The 16,742-nt window shown below is 50.2% G+C and overlaps 1 protein-coding gene across 1 annotated transcript in view; it reads right to left on the bottom strand.

The window, feature by feature from the left end:
- Positions 1 to 16,742, bottom strand: part of UBE2O (ubiquitin conjugating enzyme E2 O) — a 173,371-nt gene that overhangs the window by 8,605 nt on the left and 148,024 nt on the right. Inside the window, exons 15-17 of the mRNA XM_029600426.1 lie at positions 10,220 to 10,356; positions 8,872 to 9,075; positions 1,570 to 1,627 (exon numbers count right to left, since the gene is read on the bottom strand). Of these exons, the coding sequence (XP_029456286.1) occupies positions 1,570 to 1,627; positions 8,872 to 9,075; positions 10,220 to 10,356 (399 nt within the window). The remainder of the gene's footprint in view (positions 1 to 1,569; positions 1,628 to 8,871; positions 9,076 to 10,219; positions 10,357 to 16,742) is intronic.

The raw sequence follows: 16,742 nt of genomic DNA, 5'->3' as shown, positions 1-16,742 counted from the left end.
AACATGGTCAGATACGAAACTAAGGCAGGGGAATTTCCCCATCTTCCAAGGAATCCGTATGCTCTTCGACCATGCTCCTGCCAGGGAAACCCTTGGTGAGGCGGAGCATACCTCGAGGTCTGCCGATAGGACTGGGAGAGGGAGGGCTTTGTGGCTGAGGTTCCGTTCGAACAGGGCCAAGTGAGGTAGCAGACTGCGCCTGTACGAAAGCTTGAAGACCCTGGAAAAATTCCACCCAAGAGAAGGCAGCTGGGTCCATGCCTAACCCAGGAGATACTGGGGTAGGCACTATTGAATTTCCCTCTCCCATGGATGACTCAGTCACGGAGGTACTCAGATCTGGGGTACTTCCAGTTAAAGCTGTGGCTAACCCATCCAGGCTTAGCAAAGTCCGGGGAGACCAACTGTTCCTGGGCTTCCTCACAGTGCTGACATAAGTTGATATCCAGGTCAGACTGTACAGGCTTAATATGACAAGCAGGGCAGAGAGAAAGGTACTTATGTTTTTTGGCTGCCGGAGCCATTGGTGCTGGTAACCGAGTTCTGTCGGCTCGCGCTTAAAATTTTATGCTCACAGATTTTAGGTGCCTAGGCAGGACGCAGCGAAGTGCATGCACAGACCGTGTGCCTGGCTTTACCTGTATTCTTCACTTAGTAGGTTGCGCACATATGTATGCGCATGTTCTGCATGCAGCACGTGCGAGAGCCGGAGCACTGCGCATACCAATGTTCTATGGAGGGTAATATGGCACGCACAAAGATGTGTTCAAGATGGCGTCGCGACGGCCTACCAAATGGTGTTCTGACCAAGCTTAAAGCGGGGCCTAGCCCACTGGGGGCTGTTCAACCTACTCGGAAGCCCACTTCCCCTTAGCCCAACGGGATCAGGAACAACATCTGTAAGGTGCACCGAGCAAGGAGACCGGAGGAAGTCTTACCGAAAACCCCTCCAAAATCAGGAGGTAATTTTTTTTTTTTTTAAACTTACCCGGGCTCAGTGCTTACCGGCTGAGTACAGAGACTGTCTCCAGCTGTGGGGTGAGAGGGCTTTTGGCTGTCACCACCGTGCTTGGCTTCCTGCACCCGCTGCTTTTCAGCTGCTTAAGCAGCAAAGTCCACACCGGAACCGGCAACCGGACCAAGGCACACCTCTGAGGGATCTCGGAAATCGTCTCAGGAATTCTCAACTGGGGGAGAGATCTTTAGGTATCACTGTAGGAGAGTGAGGCTCAATTTGTTTCTCCAGTTTAAATGTAGAATTTCTCCTTCCAAAAAGTACAGCAATCCCCATAGGGAGAGGTACATCCACCACCTGCTGGAGACAGAGAAATGCTGAAGGGCTGAGGTCACTGCAGGAGTGTATGTAGAGTGATGTCAGCTTTGAAATCTGATTCCTCCATCTGCTGGCAGGGGAGCATAATCCATTGGTCCTGAGTCCATCTGGGTACACACTAGGAAAATAAAATCTATCTTTAAAGATCAAATGGGTCACTATTTACTTTTAATAATTTCTATCATGTTTGCAATAGAGCACCAGCAAAGGGTGATTCTCCTCCATGTCTCACTTACCTTGGATAGAGATTAGCACTTGTAACAAACTGGATTTGCTAGTCCACCTCTCAGTTCCCTGGAAAACAGGAAAGGATAAAAAGATTCAACACACTCATGCACTTAGGAAATTATACAATGCTACCAGGTGTACACAGTATACAGGCAAACAAAAACACACTACGGAAAATTATTTTTCCTTTAAAAAAAAAATACACAAGCGACTATGCTTCTAGAACTAGAGAGAGAAGCGTGACCATAGCCCCAGAGACTGTCATCCAAGCAGCTGTTAAAGAACTAGACAAACTGGTGAATCCGATGTGGGGGATTGTTTTCCTCTCTACTGATTGCGTCCCCCCTTAGAAAAAAGTCACTTGGTCTCCTTGCACCTAACATTAACCACATTAATATAAGAGTACCACCACTGGCCCTTCTATTATCATCCCTTTTAAAGCTTTCACACAAGCTTGAGTGAAGAAGTGTGCTGGTAGGCTTCGCATCTGCTTCTAAGGTGTAAAGCCAACGTGCATTGAGATTCTTGTAGGATGAAAGCAGAGCTGCTTATCTGTAACAGGTGTTCTCCCAGGACAGCAGGATGTTAGTCCTGACAGATGGGTGACATCAGATGGAGCCCTGTCACTGAACACTTTTGTCAAGTTTCTAGAACTTTGACTGGCACACTGAGAATGCCCAGGATACCATTAACTCCGTAGCCACACGGGGTCCCCCTTCAGTCTGCAGGGTGGCAGGCGGGTTTCGTGAGGACTAACATCCTGCAGTCCTGGGAGAACACCTGTTACAGGTAAGCAACTCTGCTTTCTCCCAGGACAAGCAGGATGGTAGTGCTCACAGATGGGTGAATACCAAGCAGCAGGCTGTCCCAGGAACACCCTAGGCCAACAAGCACCCAATAACGTGAAACGGCACACAGGGGTGCTGTTGGCAACAATAGGGGCAGTCTGAACCTCATACTGGGCTCTAGGTAGGGAGAGTTAGGTTCTCACACTGTAAATAGGTTACGAAGGACAGACTGGCCAAAGATGCTGTCCTATCGGCTATCCTTATCTAGGCAGTAATGGGCTGCGAAGGTGTGGAGAAAACTCCACGTTGTGGCCTTGCAGATTTCGGCAATAGGGACTACGAAGAAGCTCGCCACCAACGCTGCCATGGCCCTCACTAAGTGCGCTTTCACTTGGCCCTTGAGCGGAAAGCCTGCTTGCTAGTAGCAGAAAGCAATACAGTTCGCCAACCAATTGGAGAGGGTCTGCTTGCCCACTGCAACTCCAAGTCTATTTTTGTTAAAGGAGACAAAGAGTTGGGTGGACTGCTTCTGGGCTGCGGTGCGCTCCAAATAAAAAGTGAGAGCACACTTGCAGTCCAAGGTTTGCAGTGCCTGCTCACCTGGATGAGAGTGTGGCCTTGGGGAAAAGAGTGGGCAACATGATAGACTGATTTAGATGAAAGTCAGTCACCACCTTAGGCAGGAACTTAGGGTGGGTGTGTAGCCCCACCGTCATGGAAGAACCTCATGTAAAGCGGATAGGTCACTAGAGCCTGCAGGTCACCAACACTGCGAGCAGAAGTAACTGCCACTAGGAAGATGACCTTCCAGGTCAGATACTTGAACTCGCAGAAGCACAGGGGCTCAAACGGAGGCCGCATGAGCCACACCAGCACTATGTTGAGGTCCCAGGCCACAACAGGACAATGCAGTGGAGACTTTAGTTGTAATAAGCTTCCCATGAAGTGCCCCACTAAGGGCTGCATCAAGACTAGAGTGTCGCCCACTCCACAGTGGTAGGCACTGATGGCACTCTGTACCCGAATTGAGATGGTCTGTAGCCCAGACTCTGAGAGGCACCAGAGGTAGTCTAGAAGCCTAGGTGATGGGCAAGTGAAAGGGTCAAGACCCTCCTCCCCGCACCAGGACGAGAATCTCCTCCATTTTGCTTGGTAGGACTTCCACGTGGAAGGCTTACGTGAAGCTATGAGGACTTGCGAGACATTGTCCGAAAGGTGAAGGGATTGCAGCACTAGTCTTTCAACATCCAGGCCGTGAGGGCCAATGACCGGAGGTTCGGGTGGCGTAGCCTGCCCTGATCCTGTGTGATGAGATCGGGCGAGGTGCCCAGGAGAATGGCCTCTGGGAGAGAGAGATTGTGGAGAATTGGAAACCAGACCTGACACGGCCAATGCGGGGCTATGAGGATCATGGATCCTTGGTCCTACTGTAGCTTCACGAGAGTCTTGCCTATTAGCAGAATCAGAGGGTACGCATATAGGAGGCCCGCACTCCAGGAGTGGGCGAAGGCATCCACTGTTGGTCCCTTTCCTTCCTTGTGCAGGGAGCAGAATAGTGGTTCTGCAGGGATGCGAAGAGATCCACGTCTAGCTGATCCCACTGGTGGAAGATCCTTTCTACCAGAGGGGTTGAGGGACCACTTGTGGGGGCGGAATGTCCGACTGAGTCGGTCTGCCACCACATTCTCGGAGCCTGCTAGGTAGATGAAACATGACAGGGCCCCGGCCCAAATCTTCGCCACCTCCTGGCAGAGGAGATAAGAACTTGTGCCCCCTGTTTGTTCATGTACCACATGGCCACTTGTTTGTCTGTATGGATCAAGACAATCTTGTTGGACAGGCAGTCCTGGAATGCGTAGAGTGCATACCGCATTGCTCGGAGTTACAGAAAGTTTATCTGGCATCTTGCCTTGGGCTTCGACTACACTCCTTGCATGTGGAGGCCGTTGACATGGGCCCCCCAGCCTAGGTTGGAGGCATCCGTGGTCAGGATTATTTGAGCAGCAGGGTGCTGGAAAAGGTAGTCCCTTGTTGAGGTTGGAATCCTGCGCCCACCAGGCGAGGGAGTGTTGGAGAAGTTTGGTTACCTGGATGAGGGTGGAAAGTTATTGGGAGGCTTGGTGCCACTAGGACCATAGGGTCCATTGTGTGACCCTCATGGCCTGGCGAGCCATTGGGGTGACATGCACTGACGATGCCATGTGACCCAGTAACTTCAGGAGCAGGCGGGCTGAGGCTATCTGCCGGGAATGGATGGACCTGGCCAGCCCAGCCAAAGTGGCAATGTGTTCCCCTGGGAAGGAACACTTTGCTACCATGGTGTCCAGATTTGCCCTGATGAAGCTGAGTTGTTGGGATGCAGTCAGCTGGGATTTCAGGTAGTTTACTAGGAACCCTAGCGATTGGAGGAGTCAATGTCACACTCAGGGAGTGAAGGGCTCCCTCTCTCCAAGAACTCTTGATGAGCCAATTGACCTTGTGGCGCAAATGTGCTCCCACCACTGCCAGGCACTTTGTGAAGACCCGGGGTACAGAGGCCAGTCTGAAGGGAAGAACCCTGTACTGGAAGTGCTGGTGGCCTACCACGAATCACAGATATTTGCGATGAGGTGGAAAAATGGCAATGTGCGCATAAGCGTCTTGTAGATCCAGAGAGCAGAGCCAGTCCCCTTGATGTAGAAGCGAATGTAGGGTAACCAGGGATACCATTCTGAACCGTGTCTGCAGAGGAACCTGTTTAAGGCCAGGAGGTCGAGGATGGGACTGAGGCCGCTTGTTTTCTTTGGAATGAGAAAATACTGGGAGTAGAACCCCCGACCTTGCTGAGCCCAGGGAACCGCTTCCACGGTCCTGGACTGTAGCAGGGCCAAGAGTTCTAACTCGAGGGTTGGTGCATGTTCCACAAGGCTCCATGCCAAAGAGGGTGGGGAGTCTGGAGGAACACTAAGAAGACTGAGGCGGTAACCCCGTTGTACGATGGACAGTACCCATCAGTCGGTAGTAATTAGGGACCAGTGGTTCACAAATAGGGACGACTTCCCACAGGCGGGTCGGATAGTGCGGGCAAAGGGGATAGGTTGCTGCTCTGTGTGCCAGTCAAGAGCCAGCTGCAGGGCTTGGCTGAGCTCTAGGTGCCCTTTTATTAGCGAGGGTGGCCACTCTGGGTGGACTGAGCTGGAGGATAGTATCTCCATTGCCTGTAAAACTGCTTTCTAGAATCCCTACATGGACTTCTACAGGTCACCGAAGAGGGTTCAGAGGCGGTGGTAGATAACTGATGCAGGGTTTCATGGTGGTCCTTGAGTTGGGCCACTGCATCCTGGATTTTGTCCCCAAACAGGTCTTCCCCTGTACAGGGAAGGTCGGACAATTTGTCTTGGACCTCCGGATGAAGGTCGGAGGCTTTTAGCCAGGCCCAGCGTCTGGCACCAATGTTTGCTGCTGAGACCCTGGACGCAGTCTCAAAGACGTCATAGGCCGTTCTCACCTCGTGTTTCCCAGTTTCCAGTCCCTTTTGGAGAATGGGTTCTAGGCCCTCCTGAAATTGTTGTGGTAGGGTCTCAGTGTACTCCTGGACCTGTTTCCAGAGGTTCCGGTTGTACAGGGTCATGTACAACTGGTACGCTGCTATGCGAGCAATGAGCATGGAACCCTGGAAAACTCTTCGACCCAGAGCATCTAAGGCTCTATTGTCCTTTCCTGGAGGGGCGGAGGAGTGAGGGCGGCTTCTTTTGGCCATTTTCTGGGCCAATTCGACACCATCGACTGGTGTGGCAACTGGCTCTTTTGAAAGCCTAGGGCCTGTTGTACTAAATAGGTAGCATCCATTTTTCTACTGACCGAAGCCACAGAACCCGGGTGTTCCCAAAGCCAGTGAAGGCGGTTCAGGAGAACCGCATGGACCGGGAATGCCATCACTTCCTTAGCAGCGACCACAAATTGGAGGACCTCCAACATCTTATGGCGGGCATCCTCTTCAGTCAGAAGCTGGAAAGGAATGGGCTCCGCCATCACCCAAACAAAGCTCACGAAGGATAAGTCCTCCGGAGGTGAGTGCTGTCTCTTGTCTGGGGGGTTAGGATCCAACAGGATGTCCTCTGAAGCCTCCAAGGAATGCTCAGAGGAGGCATCTTCCCATGGGTCATAGGGGGTTTCCTCCTCGCCAGGAAACTGCCTGGGTTGAGGAGGGAGGCCAAGCCCCAAAGTATGGGGTGTGGGCACCGATGGTCGGTGAAGTGGAACTGACAGCGGTGGCGCCTGCATCGAGGGCTCTGGGACCTGTGATGGACGCCAGGGCACCGGGAGTCCCGATGGCCTGGGGATGGGATCTGGCATCGGCAGTACTGCCCGTGGTGATGGGCAAGGGGCTGCATCTTCCTCCTCTGAGGAGCTAGAATCGGGATCGAGACAGGGGGAGGCACTGGTGGTGGACAACACCACCACCATGCACAGGCTGCATCAGTAAGGCATCGAGCAGCACATCCAACCTTTCCAGTAGAGGCGCCAACTGGACAGTGACGACGCTCGGCCCGGTCTTCTTCGGCACAGAGGACAACTATGCAGAGGTCTTCGAATGTCCAGATGCTGGTGAGGGGCGATCTCCTGCCCCCTGATCATTGCGGTGGGGCACCAAAGGGGAAGGTCCTGAGTCAGATTGATCCCCACAACTCGATATACCCGGTACTGGGGGGGGGGGGGTCGATGGAGCAGATTGCTTGGAACCAAACAAGTGCTCCATCTTGTTCAGGTGGGCACGCCGGCCTTTGGGGGGTCATCTGAGCACAACTGGAACACAGACAGACGACGTGGGAAGGCCCGAGACACAGGACGCAGATGTCGTGTGGGTCTGTGATGGACATAGTCCGCAGACACTCAGGACACTTCGTAAAACCGGTCGCCATTGAAAAAGGGGCGTCGTACAGTCTGTGGCCTTCGGCCACCAGGAGGTAGACGCTCAGGAACCGACCGCAAGAATACAAAGATGCCTATCAGATGCCGGAGGAGCGATTCGCGATGGGGGACCCTGATGGCGGGGAAAACCGATGAAAAAAAAACCAACTTTGAATTGTTCCATGTGGAAATTGAGGAAAAAAGTTCTCACAGAGCTCCACAAATCGTGAGGCAACAGCTCTGCGGAAAAAAGGAGACTGAAGGGGGACCCCGTGTGGCCACAGGGTTAGTGGCATGCTGGGCATGCTCAGTGTGCCAGTCAAAGTTCTAAAAGCTTTGACAAAAGTGTTCTGTGACTGGGCTCCATCTGATGATGTCACCCATCTGTGAGGGCTACCATCCCCGCTTGTCCTGGGAGAAAAATGCTATACAAATTAAATTTGCAATATGAAGAAAAAACAAAAAAAACAAAAAACAAAAAACTTTATGCAACTCCCTGAGCCAACCATGTTTCTAATCAACACAATTTGTTTTTAAGCACACAATTCAAAATACTCATTTAAGACCAAACAAGAAGTAAGCTTGGTGATCAACTGACTGGTTGGCTTATGAATGGTTTGTGGACCGCAATTCCAAACTGACATATGTCATCCTTGAGCTGTGGCAGCATTTTAGCATATCTGTGATGGGGCCACATGAAGACTAATATGTTTATGCCTACAAGCATCACTGCAATCCTTTCACTTTTAATTACTATCCTGGGGTGAATTTAAAAAAATAAGAGAAACTGGACACCACTGTATATACTGGTCACTTGCATTCTTCAGAAGTTAGTGCACTCTGACTGCTGCTGAATATCCCACACATGATAAAAGCAGGAGTCAAATTGAAGAGTTCCTCATGCGAAGACCCCCCCCTCTTGTTACATAGGTCTCATGTGTAAAGTTGATACCACAACTGAACACAGTAGTAAAAAAAACAGCAAACGCTTTGGTATTTTTTTGGGCAAAGGTCTTACTGTTTTTCACCACTCATGATGGGTAACATGCTTCATCGAGGGTGGCGTCCACTGCCTTCTGTTAAGTCTTGAACCATGTCAGCTCATTCTGTATCTAGCATCCCTTGTGCGAAGCAAAGCTCCTTTGTGGATGAGCTGTGCTAGTGCCACTACCTCCTACCCCAACACACTCACCCAGAGTGAGACATTGAGAGGTAGGAGTTAATCAAGGCTGTATCACAAATTCCTCAGTGCAGTTGTGAAACCCCCAGTCTGTTCAGCTGAGGTGCCAGAGAGATTTTTCTGCAGCGAGGTATAATAAATTTTATGTAAAAGCCAGAGACAAATATTACATGTGCCAGAATGCACAGAAGTAACAAACATTTACAATGTAAAGCATTAGCTGGGAAGCTATACACCAGAACAGAGGACATGTAACTCATTATGACAAAAGGTAGGAGTGCAGGAAGGAAAAGGAAACCACATAAAAGCCAATGTTAATAAAGTCATATGCTATAGAAACTACAATCATAGAACACATAAATTGTCAGATCACTGAGACAAAGAATCTTTTTTTTTTTTAGACCAGCAGCACCATTTGGTTACACAGGCCTGCTTCCCCCAACTTCACTTACCTTTCCTATCCAGGTGCCCAGCAAACTGACGCACACCTTGCCGTTGTCATACAGATTGGGATTGAGCCGCCCACTGCACTGGGAGAGGTAGCGGAAGAGAGGAGGAGCAGATGGGTAAATATTGGGGAGCTGGATATCAAACAAGAAGAGGCCATCTTCATAAGGAGTGCGAGTAGGTCCTTTAATAAGTGCAGAGAAGAGATCCTGGAAAGAACAGGTAAAACATATCAGAGACAGGGACAAGTCTCTGCACTAAAAGTCAGTCTGGCTCCTAAGCTTACCAAAATTACACAGAAGCAGTTAGAATAACTATCAGACTGCCCACTCCATCTCCCAAGCATCCTTTCCTTACCCTCACAAGACTATTTTACTTCTACAATTAAAACACGAAGTTGCCATTTGTAATCTGCAATTAACTGAGGTAACAGCTTTAAGGCATCAGTGGTAGAAAATTAGTTTCAAGACACTTCAGTTGGCAATTAAAACCATGAAACCCCTTCACTGCAATTTCTATAGTTCTTCCAAGGATGTGCGTGTTCAGGATTCTTGGCAGCTCATTTTATCTTTCGGAAGCTAAGCAAACTGGTACTGAACTTTGTGGAGGCATCGCCCAATATATGTACAATATGAAATAAAAAAAAGTGTAAATACACAGAAATGGAATGGTGGGGGTGAGTGGCCACAAAACGTGCAGCCCTCTAATTCTATACAAAGAAGCTGTGAACATACGATACAAAAAAGGACCTAAGACAGCCTAGTAATGTAACAAAAATGGTGGACAAGCTCATGCTCTGAAGTCTCAAACTAGTACCGCTACTAAAAACAAGTGGTTCCTTTTGCCACTTCTAGGCAATGTCTTGTTGTGTGGAATGGAAATAAAAAAATTAAAAAAAAAATAATTTAAGAGGCTGGTATTATGCTTTATTTAATTTGTGTGTTTCAGGAGTAAAAAAAAAAATGTAGAAACCTACGAAGAGTTGAATGGCTGCAGACTCAATTATACTGGTCTGAATGTAAGATGTTTTCTTCTTTAAGCAATGTGGCCTGGAGGTGCAGAATTCTTTACAAAATAAGTTTGAACACAAAAGCAGAGCATGAGACATCTGAAATATTTAGAGTTAGCATTGGCAACAGCAATTTTCCAATCCAGACCATAACCCCCCCCCCCCTCTCAAACTGGTCAGGTGTTTAGGCTACCTGTAATGAACACTCATGACCTAGCTTAATTTTACCCTGAAACCCTGATTTATTGGGGTTGCTTCAGGCTTGGGTCTGTCCTCTCTCATACAGTGTGTGTGTGTGTGTGTGTGTGTGTGTGGTGTGTTGTGTGTGGTGGGTGGTGTGTTACCATTCTGTCTTCAAACGTTTTCACCATGATGCCATCAGGCAGGGAAGTGGCCAGCAGTGCCATTTCCTTCCGAACAGTGCTGAAGAACTTCTTGGCCTCTGGAGGCTGGAACACCATCTTCTTAAAGGCATGGCTCTCTAGAAATCATAAAAAGCCAGGATGCTACATTTCAGGAACATGAAACCATGGTACAGCAAGTTTCTCCCATTTCTGATAAGGGAAAGTCTTTCAGCATAAAATTGCCCCCAGAGGTGTCAAAATGTCTTGTCTCCTTTTAAAATTGATATATTATTGTGGAACACTATTAAAAAGTGTTAATCTTTCAGAAAACTTAATAAAAAAGGATTTGAATTATTGATTACAACTACCCTGCTCCAACAGACACAAGATCATTTCATCCAGAGCACCAAGACAGGCTCCTGACTGGCTGAAGTAACAGCAATAGGTGGGCAAGAAAAACTAGCTGGAATAAATGCAAGAAGAATCAAATTAGATACTAGCATAACAGCGCAAAGACACTTTTACTCAGGCATACCAATATGGTTCATTTAAACGCTCTATTAAGCAACCAACAACAGAAAAACAAATTTCAGTTTTGGACTGTTTTGCATATTTAGTGTTCTAAATATTTAGAGTCTGCCTAGACTGTGCCCTGCCCAACCTTTGCCAGGTGGTCTCTGAAGACAGCAGGATGTCAGTCCTCACACATGGGTGACATCATCAGATGGAGCCCTGATGCGGAAAACGTATGTCAAAGTTTCTAGAACTGACTTGCCACAGTGGGCATGCCAGCGTGCCCTATACCAGTGGCTCTCAATCTTTTTTCTGCTGGGACACACCTGACAGATCATGCTTACATGCATGACACTAAACACTTGACCATCATGGACTAAATGTAAAGAAATACTCTGTATCCACAGGAACTCGCCCCCCCTCCCCCCCAGTCCCCAAACAAAGGATGCAGAGATTTCTCCATACAACTCGCCATCTACCTTATAAATGGGCTCTGACCGACGGCCCGCAAATGCGCAGTAGAGAGCAGCTCTACCGCGCATGTGCGGGCGAGCACGTCGGTCAGAGCCGTGCGTGCCCGAAAAAAAAAAATGGCGGTGGGGCCGCAGGAGCGGGAGGAGCAGTAGCGGCGGCAGCAGCGACGAAAAAATGGCGGTGGGGCCGCAGGAGCGGCGGTGGCCGCGAAGCAGGAGTGGGAGGAGCAGGAGCGGCGGCAGCCGCGATGACGAGCAGGAGCGGGAGGAGAAGCAGCGGCGCCGCGCGTGCGGGAGTGACAGCCCCCCGAGATCTGCCGGCAGGAGCGGGAGGAGAAGCAGCGGCGCCGCGCGCGCGTGACAGCCCCCCCGAGATCTGCCGGCAGGAGCGGGAGGAGAAGCAGCGGCACCTCGCGCAGGAGTGACAGCCCCCCGAGATCTGCCGGGAGGAGAAGCAGCGCGCGCGGGAGTGACAGCCCCCCGAGATCTGCCGGGAGGAGAAGCAGCGGCGCCGCGCGCGCGGGAGTGACAGCCCCCCGAGATCTGCCGGCAGGAGCGGGAGGAGAAGTAGTGGCGCCGCGCGCGCGCGGGAGGGACACCCCCGAGATCTGCCAGTTGTGGATGATCTTAAAGGGGAGGGGATTGAGAGAGGAGAGGGAGGGGAAGGTGAGAGAGAGAGGGGGGGAGGGAGGTGTTCGGGAGGGAGGTGTGAGAGAGGGAGGGAGGGAAGGTAGGGAGGGGGTGAGGGAGGGAAGGTGAGGGGGTGAGAGAGGGAGGGAGGAGAGGAGAGGGAGGGAGGGAAGGTGAGGGAGGGAGGGAAGGGAAGAGGGAGGGGGAAGGAGAGAGAGAGGGAAGTGAAAGGGAGGGGGGAGAGAGTGAAGGAGGAGGGAGAATGAGGGGGAGGGAGTGGGAAGGAAACAGACTGAGCCCATTGTTACGGGCTTAACGGCTAGTATAAATAATATATTCTGATGCTGGTGCTATCTCAGTAACAGAAACACAAACTCCCTTATTACCAGGCACATTGTAAATATACAAAATCTGAAAGAAAAAAAAAAAAGCCACTCAGACATTTGAAGAACTTTGAAGGATGCTTCCTTATAAGGTAGTGCACCCTCTACTAATCCTCAGTATTCTCTTGACTCCAGCAGATGACATTGGTGGCTTTTGTTCCCCACTGAGATGACTAGAAAGCTATTTTAGGAATTTTCTCTATTTTCCTCAGCTTTCCTTTCTTTTAGATGGATCAAGTCTAATTAAAAAAAAAAATAAATAAATCTTTGAATTTTGAATTTTCTGAGGGAATTATTTGGAGAGCTTTCCTGTAGCCTCTGCTCCTGTTTTAGTGGGAGCATTCTATTGCTTGCAGGCAGTACTATTTGCAGCTCTCCCCTCCCATCTCTGTTGTCGGGGTAAGTTTGTTTTTATTTCCTTTTGACAGGTTATTTCCTCTCTCCCTCTCTCCAGGGTGCAAGTCGGTGGTGCCGACCTCTCCCCCTGTGGCTATCCGACCCACTGCCCCTGAGATGCCGTTTTCGTCGGGGCAGCTGGCACAGAGAGGTGTTATTCCTCTGTGCCTCTATCTGTGGATCGCTGAGGGATAAACAGAGAGCAGGACTGAAGCGGAGGCTATTACCCACTTCTTACAGCCACGAACCTGGGGAGCATGAGGAAGAACAGGCTGAAGTGGAGATTTTTCCCGCTTCCCGCAGCTTTAAACCTTGCTTGTTTCTCGCATTAAGAACAGCTGGTTCCCTCGCGGCTCCATCAGGGTTCCCCATGCCTCGTTCTGAAGAATATGATTGATCAGATACACAATATTAGGAAGGAAAAATACCCAGACGCCTCTGCTGTACTGTGGCCTGTCAGAGGTGAATGAACTCTGAGTGCCTTTCTGAGCATGACTTGCAGAATGTCCCTGAGATAGACCTACTGGCACCAACAAGAGAGGCCTATTCAATGGCAACATTTACTTCATAATACAAGGAAACTTGGTTCGTATGAAACCAGGATGCAAGCTTTTGTCTTACAAATGCATATCTCAACGGACAGGAGCCAGGTGAAAAGATTCTTCTTTTAAAGTTACAGTTTTAATTAAGTCCTGGCTCCAGAAAACGGAATTCATGCTGAGCTTCCTATTCAGGCCAGAGACTTGCGATTTGTTTACACAACAAAGAATATCAAGAGAAGAACAGAAGAACAAAGGCCATCAAAGCCAGATTGATAAAGGAACTTTTATGGTGGGAGGATGAACAGGGTTAGAAGAATTCTCAGTTGAGGGATGTCCTCACAAGCATTTCCTATACATGATAGATTGTCATGACAACAGCATCATGTGGTTTTGTAGATGAGTTTTGGGCAGTCATGTGATTCTAGAAACTTCGTAATGATGTATTTTTGACTATATAGGAGAGCCATTCCTGTTATTCTGGAAGATGCTAGTTATTACAGATAGAGGGCATATCGCATCTCCCAGGAACACTTGGTAAAGCCAAATAAATTTCAATTTGTACTATTGTACTGAGTCTGAGTGTTCTTGTTGCTCTGGCCCTGAGTCCAGAAATTATGGACAGTTCGTCCAGGTGCTGCGCTTGTGGAGAGCCCGGGTCGAGGCTCTCCCGCGAGGGGATTTGCACAGCTTGCCTCCCTGGTGGGGAGGGACCCTGTCAACCGCCGGGCCGCCCTGGTTCTCGTCTTCTAGCGCGCCTTGACGCTCAGGGGCCGGCCCCGATCCCACTGACCGCGGGAACGGTGGCCATTTTGTCTCCAGACTCGGCTGCTCTGGCACTGAATATGTACTTTATGAATGAGTGGTGTGAATGGTATGAGTATAAATGTGATATGGTGTAACATGTTTTATTGAAATTTTATACATGTGCATATGGTCCACGTTTAGGGGTAATTAATGTATGTATAAAGAACTGTAAATTAAATAAAATTATGGTGGCATTATAATCTTGCCGAGTGTTCCTCTGATGTTGATATATGAGCTAACAGGAGAAGAGCAGGACGCTCCTTTTTCATCTCAGCCACCGGTTTTGACACCCGTTCCACCTCTGGAGCCTTTTCCTTTGTCAGGGGATCTTCCCACTCTTCCTCCATCGGGGCCACATCTGTTTTCCACGGATTTTGTTCTCCTGCTTCACAATGCTTACCTGGCCAGAATGGGCCAGCACCAGGAATTTTTGGCGGGACCTCCTCCTCCTAAGGTACCCAGAATAGCTCATTCCACTGAGGTCTTGGGAAATGCCCAGACCGTGGTGAGTGCCCAAGGGTCAGCGGTCCCGGGACCAGGGGTACCTCCGACCACCTCAAGCGCTCCGAGGGTCCGTTTGGTACACCCCTGTGTGTGTGTGTGTGTGGGGGTGGGGGTGGGGGTGGGGTGTCTGTTCCTCAGCAGGACCCGGATGAACCTTCAACTACGGCTCAATTGGAAGGGGATGATCCTAGAGTCCTGCAGATCTTCCAGAGGGATGAGCTGGACCCCCTCATTCCACATATCCTACAGGAATTGGACATTGAGGCCCCTCAGGACCTGCCTGAGCCTAATCCACCAGCGAAGAAAGGGGACACCCTTCTGGCTGGTCTACGTCTGCCATTTAGGTCCTTTCCTTCCCATCCCACGTTTCTTCAACTGCTATCCAGGGAATGGGATTCTCTGGAGACCTCCCTCAAGGTCGGCAGAGCCATGGATAAGCTATATCCTCTCCCGGATGATTTCCTAGAGCTTCTTAAGGTTCCCAAAGTAGATTCTGCAGTCTCAGCGGTGACGAAAAGAACTACCATTCCAGTAACGGGTGGTGCAGCCTTGCGAGATCTTCAAGATCGAAAGCTGGAAGTTTATCTTAAGAGAGTTTTCGAGGTGTCTGCCCTGGGGGTCCGGGCAGCCATTTGTAGTTCCTTCGCTCAGCGTGCAGGCCTCCGCTGGCTTCAACAGCTGCTCAGCTCCCAGGAGTTGCCTCCTGAGGAAGCACTTCAGGCAGACCACCTGGAGGCCCTCATAGCATATGGAGCAGATGCTCTATATGACATTCTGAGAGTATTGGCCAGATCTATGGTTTCTGCAGTCTCGGCTAGACGCCTCCTCTGGCTTCACAACTGGTCGGCGGCTGGGATCCCTACCCTTCAGGGGCAAGCTACTATTTGGGGAGGATCTGGACCAGATTATCAAGTCCCTCGGAGAGAATAAGGTACACAAACTGCCAGAGAATCGCCCTCGTTCTTCTAGGTCTTTTAATTCCACTAGAAGTCGATTCAGGAATCAACGTCGTTTCCGCCAGGCAAGGACTGCAGCTCCTCGTCAGCCGTCCTCTCGATTTCAATCCTGGACTCAGTCCTTTTGTGCCCGAAGACAGCCCCGCTCTGGTCCAGCCCAGGGGATGTCCTCCAAGTCTTCACAATGAAGCTATGCCGGCCCACTCCCCGATCCCCAGGATAGGGGGACGTTTCTCCCTTTTCTACGAGGAGTAGGTCAACATCACATCAGATCAGTGGGTCCTGGATATTCTAAGACACGGCTACACGTTAGAATTTGCTCGGTCGCTAACAGACAGGTTCCTCTTCTCTCCATGTGGCCCAGTCCAGAAACAACTCAGTCTGGCAGACACTCGACAGGCTTCTGGCTCTCAGAGATTCATCTGGTTTCCCCCCACCCCGGAAGTAGGTCGGGGACATTATTCAGTATACTTCGTAGTCCCAAGAAGGAAGGTTCCTTCCGCCCGATCTTGGATCTCAAGATTCCCCACTTTCGGATGGAAACCTTGCGCTCAGTGATAGTGGCGGTACACTCCGGAGAATATTTGGCCTCCCTGGATCTGATGGAAGCTTATCTACACATTCCCATCCTCCAAGCGCACCAGCATTTTCTGCGATTCAAGATTCTGGGACAGCATTTCCAGTTCCAGGCTCTACCCTTTGGTCTTGCGACAGATCCTCAAACCTTCACGAAGGTGATGATAGTAGTAGCTGCCGCTCTCCGGAGGGAGGGAGTCTTGGTGCACCCATACCTGGACGACTGGCTCATTCGGGCAAAGTCCTCAGCCCAGTGCCACTGGGATGTCGACAAGGTGTTGACGCTTCTTCACTCCATCGGTTGGGTGGTCAACTTCGCCAAGAGCAGCCTTTCTCCATCTCAGTCTCTGGACTTCCTGGGGGGTGCATTTCGACACAGCGCTGGGCAAGGTGTCTCTGCCCTCGGACAGGGTTCATACACCCATAGCTCAGATACAGCGATTCATCAGTCTCTCACTTCCAACGGCGTGGGATTACCGCCAGGTCCTGGGATCCATGGCTTCCACCATCAATCTGGTCCCCTGGGCATTTGCACATATGCATCCCTTACAGCACGCGTTGCTCTCGCGCTGGAAGCCGGTGTCTCGGGACTTCCACGCCATCCTTCCTCTCCTGCAGGGAGCCAAGGAGAGTCTCTCGTGGTGGTTCAACCTGTCTCATCTTCTCCAGGGTGTTCCTTTGGACATCCCGAAATGGGAAATAGTCACAACGGATGCCAGTCTCTCTGGCTGGGGAGCGATGTGTCA

This window comes from Rhinatrema bivittatum, chromosome 4, assembly GCF_901001135.1.
Source record: "Rhinatrema bivittatum chromosome 4, aRhiBiv1.1, whole genome shotgun sequence".
NCBI lineage: Eukaryota > Metazoa > Chordata > Amphibia > Gymnophiona > Rhinatrematidae > Rhinatrema > Rhinatrema bivittatum.
This window is presented reverse-complemented; position numbering and strand designations above follow the sequence as displayed.